At 48.9% G+C, this 16,996-nt stretch overlaps 1 protein-coding gene across 1 annotated transcript in view; it reads left to right on the top strand.

The window, feature by feature from the left end:
• The first annotated feature begins 2,575 nt into the window (after positions 1-2,575).
• The window catches only part of Nop60B (dyskerin pseudouridine synthase 1 Nop60B), a 41,782-nt gene continuing 27,361 nt past the window's right edge, over positions 2,576-16,996 (top strand). Inside the window, exons 1-8 of the mRNA XM_077657455.1 lie at positions 2,576-2,710; positions 2,994-3,040; positions 3,109-3,195; positions 3,420-3,590; positions 6,438-6,608; positions 9,268-9,394; positions 12,629-12,903; positions 14,825-14,945. Coding sequence (XP_077513581.1) covers positions 2,686-2,710; positions 2,994-3,040; positions 3,109-3,195; positions 3,420-3,590; positions 6,438-6,608; positions 9,268-9,394; positions 12,629-12,903; positions 14,825-14,945 — 1,024 coding nt within the window. The 5' untranslated portion in view covers positions 2,576-2,685. The remainder of the gene's footprint in view (positions 2,711-2,993; positions 3,041-3,108; positions 3,196-3,419; positions 3,591-6,437; positions 6,609-9,267; positions 9,395-12,628; positions 12,904-14,824; positions 14,946-16,996) is intronic.

Below are 16,996 nucleotides of genomic sequence, written 5' to 3'. Positions count from 1 at the left end.
ATCTACCCGCTTAAAACCAGCTTTCCCTTCACTGTCCTTAAACCGCAATGCCTTGGATAAATCAGCCCCGCTGCTTTCCACTGTATAGGTGAAGCCCTTTACAGAAAAGTATCAATTAAGTGTTCAGCAGTTTCCTCCTCTCCACTCGCAACGCACAATGTGTATATCGTGGTACCTGACTCTATACAGTGTTGTGCGTTTTTATCGTGAAGACTTTAAAAGGTTTTCCCGCCTGAACCGCTGGCTCATTTGCGATGAAACTACACACAGAGCTTGCGTATTATGGTAATTTTTGTATCGTAGCAAGTTTGACAACGGTACTTACTTAGTTAAGCCGTGCATGGTGTGAAAACGCAATCGTCTACGTAGAGATCGGCGCACCAAACCCCGCAGGCGACGTTTTTTTCGCTGAGTTGCGGCAGTAGCGCCATCTGTTTTTGGCAGTCGAAAGCGTCACAAGGCCGCCGAGGCGAGCGTTTCGAGAAGCGCGGCCCTTTGAATATGCTGTTCCGGCCGTTTCGTCTGCTTCAACTGAAGCGCTTGGAACATTTTCGGCTAACTGAGCGGAAAAATATCAGAACAATAGATTTAAAGAGGCTTTACTTTTTAAACAATATTGTTTGCAACGCTCGTCTCAGCGGCCTTTTTGTGACGCTTTCCATTGCCGAAAACAGATGGCGCTACTGGTGCCCTTCAGCGAAAAAGTGTCTGCGGGTTTTGGTTGCCGATCTCTACGTAGTAATTAACCGCCTGTGTCTTGGCCACTCCCCGTAGTGGGTATGTGCCAGCAACGTCTGAGGCCTTCCTTCCTTCCTTTTCTACGTAGACGATTATGTTTTCGCATCATGCGCGGCTCAGCTAAGTATAAGTACCGTTGTCAAACTTGCTACGATACAAAAGTTACCATAATACCCAAGCTCTGTGGGCAGTTTCACGGCAAATGAGCCAGCGGTTGAGGCGGGGAAAGCTTCCCCTACAATTATCATAGATATTCTCTTTGCCAATTTCCTGCTTAAAGAAGCTTGTATGTTCCCAGTGCTGATTTTGTCAGCATTCCTACTTTCCACAGAGCCCTCCCTGTTTCTTTTTCTGAACCGATAATTGCTGATTTGCCCCCCCCCCCCCCCCCCCCCACCTGGTGTGCACATATTTGCGAGTCAATTTTCTAGTTCGCTTTCCCCATTTCGTGTCAACATTCCTTATGTGCAGGTATCTGAAAACTTTCCTAGCCCACTGCTTTCCCCCCAGTTTTCTCAATCGCTCCTCAAATGCTATCTTACTGCTACCTTCTATGCACTCGAACTGCGCCCATCCCATATCACCCGGCCTGTACCCACTGATTTGGTGTATTGCCATGTGCTCCCAAAGTTAGCCTCCCTACGCCGCGTTGTTTGATTTCTAGCCTTGCTTGAACATCTGGTCTCATGCATGCACAGGACCGCATTACCGAAAGTCAGGCTAGGAACCATCACCCCTTTCCAGATCCCTCTTACCACTTCATAGCTATTGTTATGTGCAGGTATCTGAAAACTTTCCTAGCCCACTGCTTTCCCCCCAGTTTTCTCAATCGCTCCTCAAATGCTATCTTACTGCTACCTTCTATGCACTCGAACTGCGCCCATCCCAAATCACCCGGCCTGTACCCACTGATTTGGTGTATTGCCATGTGCTCCCAAAGTTAGCCTCCCTACGCCGCGTTGTTTGATTTCTAGCCTTGCTTGAACATCTGGTCTCATGCATGCACAGGACCGCATTACCGAAAGTCAGGCTAGGAACCATCACCCCTTTCCAGATCCCTCTTACCACTTCATAGCTATTGTTATGTGCAGGTATCTGAAAACTTTCCTAGCCCACTGCTTTCCCCCCAGTTTTCTCAATCGCTCCTCAAATGCTATCTTACTGCTACCTTCTATGCACTCGAACTGCGCCCATCCCAAATCACCCGGCCTGTACCCACTGATTTGGTGTATTGCCATGTGCTCCCAAAGTTAGCCTCCCTACGCCGCGTTGTTTGATTTCTAGCCTTGCTTGAACATCTGGTCTCATGCATGCACAGGACCGCATTACCGAAAGTCAGGCTAGGAACCATCACCCCTTTCCAGATCCCTCTTACCACTTCATAGCTATTGTAATTCCACGGTGCCCTATTTTTCATGACAGCTGCATTCCTACTAGCTTTATTCAATATACATATTTTTCATGCTCTGTCAGATACGTCTCAGCTATAGCACCATTATTTATCCACACCCCGAGATACTTGTACTCATCCACTACTTCTAGCGTGAACTCCTGTATTCTATGCTCGCCGACCTCATCATTAAATATCATGTCTGCAGATTTTTCCTTACTAAACTTGAAACCTAATCTATCTCCCTCTGTACCACATATGTCTATCAACTTCCGTAAATCTTCCTTGTTGTCAGCCATTAGCGCTATATCATCGGCGTATATTAGTCCCGGTAATGACTGTTTAATCCATTCCCCTTGCCTGAAAAAAGAAAGGTTGAAGCCTAGTCCGCCCATCACTAGCTTGGTCTCCAACCGTTGCAGGTACAACATGAACAGCATGAACACCATGGACACGAACATCAGCGTCCTTAACGCCATCACGCGTTGGCTGTTGGCAACAACGCGCCCGGGCCCCTGGCAATGTTTTCTTGAAACACGTGTTCGCCATCCCTCGTAATGGAAGAAATCGAAGAAGCGCAAGGTAGGACGTCCCAGTTAGTCCGAGCAGCTTGATTGTGTGGTCTTGTAGCTCTTGAGAAAAACGCTCGTTAACTGATCCGAGCCGCTGTTTTGCTTTAGTTGTGCCTGTCGTGCACGGCGCCACATCGGGTGGCGTCAAGCGCGGCGTGGCGCGCGGCATGGCGCGCGCCGCTTGGCAACGTCGCACGCGCGGCGTGACGCGCGCTGCTGAAGAACGCATCGGCGGCCGACGTGCGCTCACGTTGCCGCCGTGCGTGACTGACGGCGTCCGTACTCTTTTGCAGTGCTATCCTCTGCGAAGAAGGACAAGAAGAAGCGCAAGGCCCTCGGGGTGAGTATGCAGGCGCGGTCTGATGACCCCGAGCAGCGCAATCCCAACGGTCCGATCTGGTTGCGCAGGACTTGCAGGCGGAGGGAGACTTCCTGATCGCGCCCTCGGACAAAGCCGGGAGCCTGAACACATCGCAGTGGCCGCTGCTGCTCAAGGTGCGCTCTCCGCGCATTTCTTTACCCGCACCCGGCAATATTGCCGACCTCGCGCGGGCCGCTGCCTCCGGCACTAAGCAATTTCACGCGGCTTCACATTCGTGCAGCCTACGAGCACAGCTCGCTGCGTTGGTCATCGTGTGATAGTGGCGCCCGCGACTGGTCATGCAGTGCTTGCTTGTGGGGTTATCGTTGCTTCATGTCGGGTGCGTGGTACCGCGCAGAACTTCGACAAGCTCAATGTGCGGACCAACCACTACGTGCCCATGCCGCACGGCAGCAACCCCCTCAAGCGGGAGCTGCGCGAGTACATACGCTCGGGCTTCATCAACCTGGACAAGCCGTGCAACCCGTCATCCCACGAGGTGGTCGCCTGGGTGAAGCGGATCCTCAAGGTGCGCGCTTCCCGTTCTTTTTTTTTTACCCCTGCGTCTTTACTGGTCCCATCCAGGCACTTGGTTTTAATCTGTCACTTGAAATGCCGCAGCTTTCCTTCGCGTGTACAGCTTGATGTTTTCAGCAGCGAGGAGACGTTTGGGCTAGGGAGAGCTTCACGTGCTGACAACCATTCAAGGCATTTCAATTGGTTCAGTGGCTATTGCCACTGAGAATGAGCCATGGTTGACACCACTTTGAGGATGAGAAGTCTGCTTGGTGTGTTCACGTGCTGATAATTTTTTAAAATTAGTGTCATGCAGATCTTGCTTGTTTTGCGGAACTACACACCCTCTGTACACACCCAAGCTAAATGAAAAGCAGTGCATTACAGTCAGCTAAATTGCAGCTACTGGCAGTAATTGAGGACAAAGACGCATATTGTAAAGACACAGAGTGTGACATCCTGTGTCAGTGCCAGTGTCTTGTGGCGCACAAGCACACCTGGCCAATTCTTTAGCAGTACTGCATGCCCATCAACTAGCCGGCTTGTCAATGTCATGTCACTGACGATCCATGACGCGGTGCGTAAGTGGAGAAACAAACAAGAATAACCTCTTATTCTTGTTTTTTTCCCCACGCAAACCATGATAAGGCGCTGACAAGCTAACCGGTCAGTTGTCGCGCAGTACTGTGATAGAATTGGCCAGATGTACACAGTCATCCTCCGCAAAGTGCCTCTCACCTTGCCTGGGAGACTGTTCTGCAGGCGCAGTCAAAACTGTGGGCGGATTCCTGTGGCGTGTCGTCTGCTACAGCACATTGCTGTGCTTGCCTCGGCCTGAAGCGAGTTATGCTTTTGCGCAGCGCACGTAAACTGCCAGTGGTATCAGCTCTTCTGAGCTGGAAGACAGCTGTTGAGAACGGCAGTATGTGCATCTTTATGCTACAGCTGCAATAGCAATGGCTTCTGCTTATTATTTCTATAGAGCTGCTGGTACAGTGCAGGTAGTTATTATTATTAGTGGCTCTTTATTAATAAAATAACAGTGGAAGTAAAGATTTTGCTTGCCGCAGCATTGCCATGAAAACCTGAGGGTGAATTTTTTTTCTCCATTTGTTCATTTAGCTTAGTACAGAGTGAAAAAGGCGGCTGTGCAGGTTCACCACAATCTATAAGCACATGCTGAGGCTTGCCAAAACCCCACAGCTTTAATGTCCACGTGGCTTTCAGGAGCCACTGTTTTCTTGCACCGCCATTTCAAATACTCTATACAGATCTTAATCAAAGGCTGAAACAAACCTCACTCACCATGTCAAAGCACTTCTGAAAAGAAGCTGGAATAATTTCATTGCTACGGATGACGAAGAGTCATCATTGCCGTGTTGCTTGATGTTGTATTTTTACTTCAGAGTTGACTGTGAGTCGATCAGGTCATCGATAAAATTATGGGCCACTAGCTGGGCAGAATTCATTTCCCATGTCATTCGGCAATCTGCAGCTGTCTGGTCTTTCGCATGCCAGGAGAGTAAATGCAGCGTCATCGGCATGAGGGCGCGAAAAGAAGTTTCACTTTTTGCTGATCATTGATAATAGGAATACCTATGTGCAGTCAATCTTCATTTCCTTCTAGCCTCTGTGGGGTTGAATAGGGGAAATAAATACGTTTTCCCCCATTCGATCGCGGCTGACAGTTCAAAACCACCGGCCCCCCACCTCGTGATCGCACACACGCCGACCACGGCGGGCCTTGCTCTTGAGGGATCAAAGGAACGACACTCTGGCTGACACAAATACGGCATTTGTGACTACAACAATAACACCAGCTAGCAACAAAACACTCTAAGGAATCGAGGTCGCCCGACTCACCAGCAAGGTTACGAGCGAACGTTCGCCCATGCTAGGGCAAACGGAAACTCCGAAGCTGGACCGGGACGAGATGCGGGAGAACTTTCTCCCTCATGAGGCTTCGACCCACTGGCTAAGAGCGGAGTGCGCGCCGAACGCTCTGACCATCCCGAGCCGAAGAAACTGCTCTCTCCTGTGCGTGCACGCGCAGCAATCACGCCGTCTGTGGCACTCGTGCCACTGCTGCGCCGGCATCCTGCCTTGTTAACAAGTCAAAGTAACTAACCAGGGAGAGTGCATCACTGGAAAGCCAACCAAAGGGGACGTTGTGGGGGAAAGTCCCACAGCTCCTAGCTAAAGAACATCTGCAGTGCCAGAAGAGCAAAGGTTGTATTTTTTTTTTACTGTTTTCAAAGTCCCAAAGTGACTCATGCTATGGGGCACTGTTATGGAGGGCTCCAGATAATTTCAACCACCTGCGGTTCTGACATCGCACAGTACATGCGCCTCTAGCATTTCGCCTTCATAGAAATTCCACCGCCACACCCGAGATTGAACCCGCATCTTTGAGGTCAGCAGGCAAGCACCACAACCACTGAGCCACCGTGTTTCACTACTTACTTTGCAAGAACACCTGCAGCATGCAATTTCGGAGATCACAAAGTGGCCATTCAAAACTGAACTGTGAGCGAGGCGTGAACACTAGTCGTCTTAGCAGCTGTGTGCTATTAGTTTCCTCGGAAACACCAATCCCGTGCGTGGTTTGCCTATGGAGAACAGAAATGAGGATCTCTTCACCGCAATGATATGGTGATACTCGTGTGCTGCAGCAGATGACGCGCCATAGGAGACCCACCTATGGCTCTTACTGCTCTGGCATAATAGTTTCCCAGGCACCTGTGAGAGGCGCTCCGCAGAGCACTGGTGGCATGGAGCAATGTTCAGATTGGAAGTGGATGACCATGTGCATGCCTACAGGAATGGCGGGTGCACTGAGAGGGTTGTCTCAATTGGGTAGGTGGAGAAGACAGGTCATAGTGGGACTCTGGACCCCAAGGTGTCTGGCTGCCTCATTGTGTGCATCGAGCGAACCACTCGCCTGGCCAAGTCCCAGCAGAGTGCGGGTAAGGAGTACGTGGCCATCTTCAAGCTGCACCAAGACCCCGCCTCGTATGCCCATGTTGTCCAGGTAGGCTGGCCTCTTGTCCGTGCTCTCGTGTCTGCTCTGTTGCATGGGTAGGGCTCCAGAACAGGGAAACACAATGCTGCAGGGAGCATGGTTCCCCCTCTTTTGTGGCAGTTTTGCAGAGAAGCCACTGCAAATGGCCTCTTGTGTGTGGGGGGAAACAGTGGTTAAGGGGACACTAAACGGAATACTAAGTCAGGCTGGAATGATAGGGTAGGCTCACCTCATAACAGATATTTAATTTTGATCAAAAACAATGCTTTTATAGGCCAGAAAATGGCGGAAAAGCAAGATACACGTGGCACTGCCACTGGAAGGTTTGTGCAGTGACGGCAAGTGATGTATTCATGAACAAATCCTATTCTGCCGTTGCCATTGAATGGGCAGTTGCCGTTGAAATAAGAGGAAAGCAGCGTGGCGAGCATAGCTGGCAGTGGGGAGGGTCTTTTAATTTAAAAAGCGGTAAGTATGGCGAAAAGAAAGATTAGCAAACACGAGCGCTGAAGCTTTCGCCTCGCATTTTGTGTACTCAGTATGCATGTAGCCATTGTACGCAGCAAGTTCATAACCGCAAGCTTGCAACTGTATTCATGCTGTGTGTGCTTGCTGCACAGCCAACAAAGTGATATCATTCTCACTTCAGCTGCCGAATCGGCTACTTTGTGCAGGCTACGGGCATTACGAAATTTCGAAGTGTTTGTTTCTTTATGTTTAGCACATGCTCATGCATGCATGCATGTCAGCATGTGAAGCACTGTGAGAACACTTGGTCTTGCATGTTTTCTGTGCAGTGAAAAGGTAAGGTACGCTTTTAAGGGAGGATGAGGGGATCAAATGTAAAGTTTTCTATTTTTTACTCAGAGTGATGAAATTTGGCAGACTAGCTTGAGATAGCATCAAACAGTCAGATATAAAGTTTAACAATGATATCTCCTGTAGGTTTTGTTTTATCATTGTTTTTAATTGTTCACATGTTGCTTGCTCGTGGAACACCTAGTATGACAACAAAACGGGCTGTGGGTCTGTAAATGCTTTTAATATTTACTAAGAAGTGTGGTGTAAATCAAGACTCAGATTCTCAAAAAATTTCTCTGCTCTTTTCTTGAAGGACACATTATGCACCTTCTCTTTATGTTTAGAATGGATCATGTTTTAATTACCATGTAACAAAAGCATGCAAACCTAAACGCTAAATCTGAGACTGTCTCGATGCAAACCATATTTCAGCAATTACAACAAAACAACGGGATAAAAATTCATGCACTCATTGCTGTGCTATGCTTTCCATGAACATGGGGATAAGCTCAAAATGAACTTTCGAGAAAACAAGGCTGAAAGTTCTAAACTAGCACATACGTCTGTGTATAGACCCTGACAAATATATTTATTTGGACCATCTTGACTGTTTTTGGGTGAAATATTTGAGTACAACACAGAGTGTTGTAGATGGCAAAAAATGTACATTTCAAAAATCGTCTTTTTTTTTTAGATTTTCATGATATGATCCCCAATTCCCCCCCTTAAATGTGCTGAAAAATAACTGATAAGTACCACATGCATGCACCATCACCTGTCATTTTGCTCATTAAAGAAAAATTTTTCCAGCGCTGGCCATCATGCATGCTGTACATGAGGTGCCAGCTCGCGAGGCAGCGTTTTCCACGCGAAAAATTTCCACAAGCTAATATGTGTTCGTCGAGACTATGCATGCATCCCCTGTCGACAGCTATAATTGGTAAGGCGGAATGTACCCTGATCTGTTTCTGCTAACATCCGAGGGAAGCAATTCAGGAACATAGAAATCACAATGACCACAGCAGAGCCAATCACAAGGGTTGTCTGCGATCATACTTACTGCGTAATTAAAAATTAGTATGTGGTAATCGATGGCGTAGTGTGCCATTTGATGAGAAATGCATATTCAGTTTTTCACCGAGACATGGTGTTAGAAAGCGACACCTGCTCGCATGCTTTTGAGGATCCCTCAAAGCTTACGTGTACACTTTACGACCGCGTACAACGTACAGAAGGCCACACACTAATGTTATCATTGCCGATCTATGCATGCATGAGCGCAATCAGCAGTTTGTTCTGCATTCTGCAGCTACCCTTGATAACTTGAGTTTCTTTTGCAGTCATGCAACGAAAACCAGACGCACACTTTGCAGTGGTGAGTTGCCATCGAAGTAGGGGGAGTAGGGTGGAGGTGGTCTGCATTTGCACATTGCAGCAGTGACCACTGATCTGTAAAGCTCGTTTTTTTCCCCGGCCGCGTTTCCAGTTTTTGGAAGTGCCACTTGATTGGTTGGATTGTAAAAGATGCCACATGCCACCTTTCTGCATAGAACAAAAACATCAGTAGTGTTCCAGAGGAATTATCTATCCATCTTGCATAGTTGATATTTCGTTTTTGTGCCCTTTTAAACGCTATAGTAGTTCATGCAGTGAGCAAGAGAGGGCAGTGATCAAGATGCCAAGTGGTGGGGAGTCTTCTACCAGTCATCCCCATGCAAGTGGCATGCACTCCGACTGTTGAGTGGTCAGTAGGCGAAATGGAAGATCAGTAGGAGACACCCCCCCCTTTTTTTTCAGCTTTCAGCTGCCAGTCTAGAAAACCACCATGAGTTAGTGATGTTGAGCATGGTTCTTGTACTCTATGCAGGCATGTGAGAAGCTGAAGGGGGCCATGTTCCAGCGGCCACCCCTTATTGCTGCTGTCAAGAGACAGCTGCGCATCCGTACCATCTACGACAGCAAGCTGCTAGACTACGAACCCAAGCACAACATGGGTGGGTGAATCGTCAGCTGCTTGCATACATACATTCACGGTTGTGAGGGAAGTGGGAGAGTGGAATTGGCACTAGCAGCCGGTGGGACATGAACAGGCTCGCGATCTGGCTGCAGTCTCCGTAGCGGTTCTTTAAACTTCCAAAGTAGTGTTGCGAGTATGTACACGGATATGCCTATATGAGAGTAAAAAGGGAGTAAGCTGCCCTCAGCGCACTCCCTTTTGTAAAAGAGAAGAGAAAAGTGCGAATGCAACAGCTTCCCCGCTGCATGTGTACGTGTGTAAGTGAAACATGCATTCCTTTCGGTTCGTTTAGTACCCTTTGTATAACCAAACCACTGGCAAAACCCAACATGACTCGAATCTTTCACTGTCTGCACCGATGAATGGTCACCGCTGACTAAATTATTGCTTCATCATTTTAGATGAGTATATCATTTAGCATTTAGTGTGCGTGCACAATCCCCCAGGAATGCGACAATTATGACAACTGCAGCCGCTACGCTGAGGTTGTTTACATAGCTGTGCATAAACAGTACTGGGGCCGAATCCACGAGACGGTTCGCTTCCCGGCCGGCTACCCCGCGCAACTGGCCGTGTCTCATCACTGCTGGCATGGTGACATCTTGCGGAGGTGGGATCGCGGTTTTTGTGCACGTTACATGAGCTGTCAGCCAAGTAAAATCAAACCAGTAAGCTGGCCGTTGGTGGAACCGAGACGCTGCCGTTCGCTTCAGTGTAACATGGTGGTTCCTCCGTTTGCCTCCTTGATGTGCACGGTGTTGAGTAATAGTCATTGGCGGCCGAACGTACGTGAGGATCCGTTCAACATGCCTGATGATGCTTTTATATGGCATTTCATGTTTTTAAGGGATTAGTATGCCGGACTGTTGTGTGGATTCGGCCCCTGCTCGTTTCCTTGGCATAAAACGCAAGCTGTGCTCTCCTTTTCTTAAAAATGATCTACGCTTGCTCACAAATTTTACAGTTAAAACTCAATTTAACAAAGTTGAAGGGAGCCGCAAATTATTTCGTTAAATAAAGAACTTTGTGAAGTTGAGTGAGGCATTTCTCGGTCACCTAATTCGACACAATCGATTACATGTTGCAGCAGCATCCAAAAAGCTACCGCGGCATCATATTTGCGAGGCATAAATACACTGAAAATGAAATTGCGGCCCACGGAAACGACAGACTCCGCTAGTGCGCATGAAAAGAAACATATTGTTTCCGTAACAAGAAGGGCACCAGGGAACTACAAATTTATTTCCCTGCAAAGAAATCGGTAGTAATCTTTGCTTGCATGTGCTTCGTAAGCAATGGCCGCGTGGATTTTTCATAAGTCTGAAGTGCGTCCAGCGCGTCATCGGTCCCCTCGTGTGTTCTGGCAAGCGGCCGCAGCAGGTCAAGGGTATCCATCACTTCACCCGGTGTCTGCACGTGAGCTTCGTGATCATAAGTGTCGGTGTCAGTATCTTTGGCCGCCTCTCCCTCCACGCTTCCTACGGTTGTTCACGTCAATCCGGGGCTTTTTTTAAAAAACAAATAGAAGAACAAATGTCAAAGTGTGGAAAAGGGATTTATTTTTCAACATAACCTCCAGCTACAGTTATACAGTAGAATCTCGGTGATACAAATCTCAAGGGTAGGCAAAATATTCGTATCACCTGAAATTTCATTACACCAAAAAAAGAGTGAAATCCGTCCCGAAACCATGAGACACGCACAAAAAAAAAATATTTACGTGGAAACAAGTCACGTATGGCCTTCTGAGTCTTCTTCTGCGTGAGGTCGGTTAGCACAGAGAATTTTCGAAGCTGAAGAACTGGGCTGTAGTGTTCTCATGCACATCGGATGTCAGCGCAGAATATCGAGAGCGTGCATAGTTTCGGCTGCCGACGGTGGCTGGTCATCACCATTTTGGCACTCGTCTTTTTTTTCGTCACTGGTCGAAATTCCAGGCTGCGACGATACGTCCTCCATGATGTCTTCCACTGTGCGCAGACCATAGGTGACGGGATCGCAGTCAACACCAAGCTGGTTCCAGACATCAACCGGAATTGGATCTGGCACTTGCGAGGTGGTGGCCACTGTGGATTTAAAAATCCCACACTTTGCGAAGCAATTCGCGATGGTTGCAGGGGAGACACGCTCCCAGGCCACTGCAATAAAATGCATAGCGTCCAAAAGAAATCTTCGCAAGGAGGCGGCGCACCAACGAACCTTTGAAGTGGTGCTTTACGTTTCTGATGATGCCAGCATCTAGTGGCTGCAAATGACTAGTAGCATTCGGGGGCAGGAATACCACTTTGATACTCTCTAGCGTCATGTGCTTTGGATGCGCCGCACGCTGATCTAGCAGCAAAACAATCTTTCTGTTCTTGCATGACATCCTATGGTCTAAATGTGACGAACTGCACGAACAGAGCAGATGTCATCCACGCGTTTTTATTGGCTCTATATGTGCAGGGCAAACGACCGGCTGCCTTGAAGCTTCGGGGCTTTTCATTCGTATTTTTCAATGACGGTCAGTTTCATTTTTTCTGACCCGTCAGCGTTGCAGCAAAACAACCGGTACGCGCTGCCCCCCTGAAGCCCAAGCTATTTCTGGGCCTTTACAGCCGTCGCAAGGTCACAACCGTAGGATGTGCAGCATAATGTGTTCCGAGATGTGGCGACAGGTATGTTTCTACAAGGACAATCTGCACGTCGTCTGTGGCATCTATGTGCAAGGTCGCTAGCAACGCTCATACCAGGAGTGGAGCACGATTGCGGACCACAGCGCAGAATTTCTCTGGGCTTGTGTCCATCTGCGACTCACGGCGAGGAAAAGGAACAAGGCAACGTCTGGTGAAGTCATGGTGCTTGGGGATACCTGTGTGCCAGGAAGACACAGCGCTCGTCCTGTTTACTCTTCGTCCTCGTCTTTAGCGCTGTTTATTCATTGTGTCACCATACCAACTAGTCCAGATGTCTCTTCTATTGCAGCCCACTTGTAGGTCGTAAAAATCGGCAGTCTCTGTTATAATATCACCGTTGGCACAATTTTTGGGATGATACGAATTTGTAGGATTCTCTGGCCGGAAGGCAGTGTGCAGAATTGCGGACATTCTAAGCATGCATGGAGTGCATGCATTTCCCGTGTTAATACGTGCGGATTTTGGAATGACGCGAATATTTTAGCAACCCCAGTCACAAGATTCTGCTGTAATGCATGAATGATTGTGGTACGCAGGCGTGCTGTGGATGAGCTGTGAGGCGGGCACATACGTGCGGACGCTGTGCGTGCACATCGGCCTGCTGCTGGGCACGGGGGCCGTCATGGAGGAGCTGCGGCGTGTCCGGTCGGGCATCCAGGACGAGACGAGCGGCATGGTGACGTTGCACGATGTGCTGGATGCCCAGTGGCTGTACGACAACCACCGAGACGAAGGGTACCTGCGCCGTGTCATCCAGCCCCTGGAGCGCCTGCTGGTCAGCCACAAGCGCATCGTCATGAAGGACAGCGCGGTGAGCCTCAACCTTTACCCACTTATTTAGGGACAGGCGCAGATTATTTTTTTTGAATTTGGTCAATTTTCTCCTCTGGGGCCATGTTCTGGCGTGCTGTTTTTTCATATTCGCACAGGAAGGGATGGCAGCCATGACATGTGGTGTTTGTGCTTTGCAACGCTAAACACCCTGCAGTGGCTTTCCGCCTGCCTGATCAGCTGTCAGTGGAAGAGAAGCAGGCGCGAAAAGGGAGGGCGAGGTCTGCCACGCACATGCGCAACGGTGCAGTTTTCACGGCAGCCGCATTGATCCTGCACTGGCTTCGCCTATTGGAACCTCGGAATTGCGTTTTAAGGTGCAGGCGACAAGGCAAGCGCAGATGACAGAAACATTCCTCGAAGCCAACCTGCACGCCGTGTGCCGAAGCATAGTTTCGTTTTTGCACCTTTGCTCGTTTTTGCCACAGCGCCGGTGGCACTGCACCAGTAGTCGCGACAAGATTCATACCGCCCAGCCCCACGCCGAAAGCCACCGAACACAGTGGCGGCCAAGTGCCGATAAAATCTTGAGTCCCGCTTTGGCCGCTCTGCGTTCGCTGTTCCACGCGCACTAGACGCAGGCTGTGAAAATCGCGCGGCACGGGACAAAGTATCGCGAAGTGACATTCACGGTTTAGGATGCGAGAATACTGCCACAGTTGCGATGTAACAGCCGAGTCTGTTCAGTCGGTTTCTATGGGAGCTTGTACGGGACGGGCTCACGAGAACACAGAAGCCGGGAAATGCAGCACCCGGGAACATAACAGTGTAGTTGTACTGTACTATTTTTCTAATGAGTCTGCAACTTTGTCATGATTAGTTTCAGGGTATAGCCAGCGTATTGGAGACATTCACGCCAAAGTAAACGTTCTTTGCTGTTGGCCTGTTATATAAGATACTGATCGTTTTCTGGCACTTAGTTTGGACAGCGAAATCAATTTGTGATTCGTAAATCTTGCAGGGAGAATTGCAAACCAACAGAGCTACTATATTTACCCAAATGTAATGTGACCATGAACTTGAGGGCCAACTTTACGGGCGTGAAAGAGGGGGAAAAAAAAGGACACAAATGTGACGCGAGGAATGAGGCTGCAGGATACAAAAAGTTAAAAAAAAAAAGCTTGTGTATTTCACTTTCAAAGAAATATGGCTGCTGCGGCCCAGATCGAACGGGCTACCTTGGGATCCGCAGCTGAACCCAAAGCCACTGCGCCACTGCAGCGGGTTAAAAAAAATTCTATGGAGTTATTCCCTGTGTCCCTGAAGGTAACTCTAAAAACCGATTCTTGTGGCTCCTTCTGTCTCTGAAATGTGCTGACATTGCTGAGAGAATCAGATTTAAAAATTTTGTCTCCACTGGATTTAAACTCACTACAGTAGAATCTCGGTGATACGAATCTCACGGGGTCGCAAAAAAATTCTTTTTATCCGAAATTTTGTATCATCTAAATGGCCAAAATTCATATGCAGAAGCATAGAAAATGCATGCACGCAGATCTGTTTACGACTGGCGGGATTTATTCACAGCGGTGTGGCTATGCTACTTGCGGTGCATACCCACGATTAGCCATCGCGATTTCGGCGATGTGAGGGTTGCGCACTGCTGCTCACTTCTCGCAGTGTGTACCGCGCAATTAACGATCGCGATTTCGGCGATGTGAGGGCCGCTCACTGCTCATGGTGCTCACCGCGCGGTTAGCGGTGGCAATTTCACCTCCTCTAGGTTAAAAATTTCTGTTTTCAGTGAAGGCAGTGTCCTTGTCATAAAGTGTTTTGGGCTTGTTGGGTCAGATTTTGAAATGTATGGGTGGATTTTGGAAAACATGTGAGTAAGGTTCTACTGTACTCAGTATGGTAGATGCCGAGACTTGACACGACAACATCCATGTGCTGCCGTACAGGTGAATGCAGTGTGCTATGGGGCAAAGGTGATGCTACCCGGCGTGCTTCGGTATGAGGACGGCATAGAGCTGAATGAAGAGGTCGTCGTCATCACCACCAAGGGTGAAGCCATCTGCATTGGTGAGGTGCTTGACACACTGGCAAGCCCAGCTTTACTGTTGTGTAAGCATACATGCCGTATTGACACGATTGTAAGTCGACCCTTTCATATCACATTTCAGAAAAAAAAAACAAAACTTCTTGGCCTTTAATAATAGAACACAATAGCCTTACCCTGCGGCCACCGCTTATCACCAGCCGCTATCGGCTGTCCAGATGGGCGTGCCCGTGGGCACATACCAAAACGAAAATTATTAGTCTGCACTTGCACCATCGCCCTCATTAGCGCTGCCGTCGTGATCGCTGCTGCGGTCCCACAGCATATCATTCTAACATCGTCATGCAGCTAAATCCCGCACTTTGCAAACAGCCGCATCATGACATCATGTGGAACAGCTGAAAATTTTGCCTTGCTGCAGCTGCCACACCTGTATCACCCTTTGCGAACGCCGAACTTGCGGCCCGGCGCACAGTTGTTTTTCTTCGGCGTAAAGAATGACAGCCGTCTTGAATGTAGCCGTGAACGAGCGCCGGTTGCTTACTGGACCCGGAGCACAGATGATGACCGACGAAGTGCTACATTAAAGACTTGTGAAACGTGGCCAGCAGTAGTCATGAAACGTGGCCACGAGAGCCAAAGAGAAACTATGCGTGAGTGGCGTCGGCTCTTCCGTTGCCTACACTCCTCGGCGCTGCTGCTGTTCTGTGGCAGCGGCGCGGCGGCTGGAACAGTGGCCCTTCCTTCAACTACCGACACTCCCTTGAGTGCTTAGTGTGCAGTTGAATGAAAAAAAAGAGGGCGCCTAATAAGAGTAAAACGCGAATGCGTTATCGGGCCGCAGCTGCAATCTGCAGCCACGTGTGGGGAAGGGGGTGCAGTTTGCTGCTTGTCAACAGTGGCCATCCGCTGGCCATCAGTGGCCATCCGATAGTGGCCATTCTCTTATCTTTCCTGTAACAAGGGTAAGACAACAGCGCCAGTTGCGCCAGTTTGATACAAATGTGATTTTCGTGCCATGCTGTAATGAAAGCATTAAATTGGCCAAAATCGCGCCAAACATTGCCAAAGGCAAATTGAGCCCGGCACGATTTTTTGCTCAGTATGTTACAACTCATTGGCTTTCATAGGAGTATGCAAACATTATAAATTTTGAATGGCTTAAGAATAGTACTTCCTGTTTGATTCAATCTGCACTCTACTCTACTTAGTTACCGTATAAACGCGTGTAAGGGCCGCACCTGTGTAAGGGCCGCACCCCGTATTCCCAAAGGAAATATTTGAAAAAAAAAAAAAATCCGTGTAAGGGCCGCACCCAAACTTTCCAGGAAACACGCAAGAATAGCCTTTGAAATACATGCGCACAGGAGCTTCGAGGTGCCGTCCATGGATGGCGCCCGAGGCCGTGGGGGTCATCGTCATCATCTTTTCTTCTGCCGCGAGCTTCTGCTACTGTACTTCCGCTATCCGTATCGGTATCGCCAGGTCTAACTTTGTTCTGTTCTGGCTGTCAAAGCATGCGTTTTATGGTGGTTGTGTTAGTGTGGTCGCTCGGCATAGTTGTTGCTCTCGTGCGCTGTCGTTCTTCACTTTTTCATGAACTGCCTCCGAGCACTGTCACTGTTGCACGATGGGCAAGCACCTCAACAGCTACACGGCGGGCTTTAAACTGAAAGTAGTGGAGTTTGCTCTCGAACACGGCAAGCGTGCCGCGGGCAGAAAATTTGACGTGGACGAAAAGTGTGTCCGACGGTGGTACGGACAAAGGGATGCGTTGAAGAATACCAGCTCCAAAAAGCGCGCTTTCCGAGGCAAGGCATGCAAATTTCCTGAGCTAGAAGAAGAGCTGCTATGCTATTCAATAGAAGTGCGGAACAACGGCTACGCGTTGACAACGGACATGCTGCGCGTGAGGGCACAAGCCTTGGCGCGTGCTAAAAGCATACTGAACGAGGACTTCAAGGCTAGTGCCGGCTGGGTACGAAGATTTCTGAAGAGGAAGGGCCTATCATTTCGGCGAAGGACCACGCTGTGCCAGCGGCTGCCCCCCGACTACACCGACAAGGTGCTCAGC

The sequence above is a fragment of the Amblyomma americanum genome, chromosome 3 (genome assembly GCF_052857255.1).
Source record: "Amblyomma americanum isolate KBUSLIRL-KWMA chromosome 3, ASM5285725v1, whole genome shotgun sequence".
Taxonomy (NCBI): Eukaryota; Metazoa; Arthropoda; class Arachnida; order Ixodida; family Ixodidae; genus Amblyomma; species Amblyomma americanum.
Note: the sequence above shows the minus strand (reverse complement) of the source record. Positions and strands in the feature narration are given on the sequence as shown.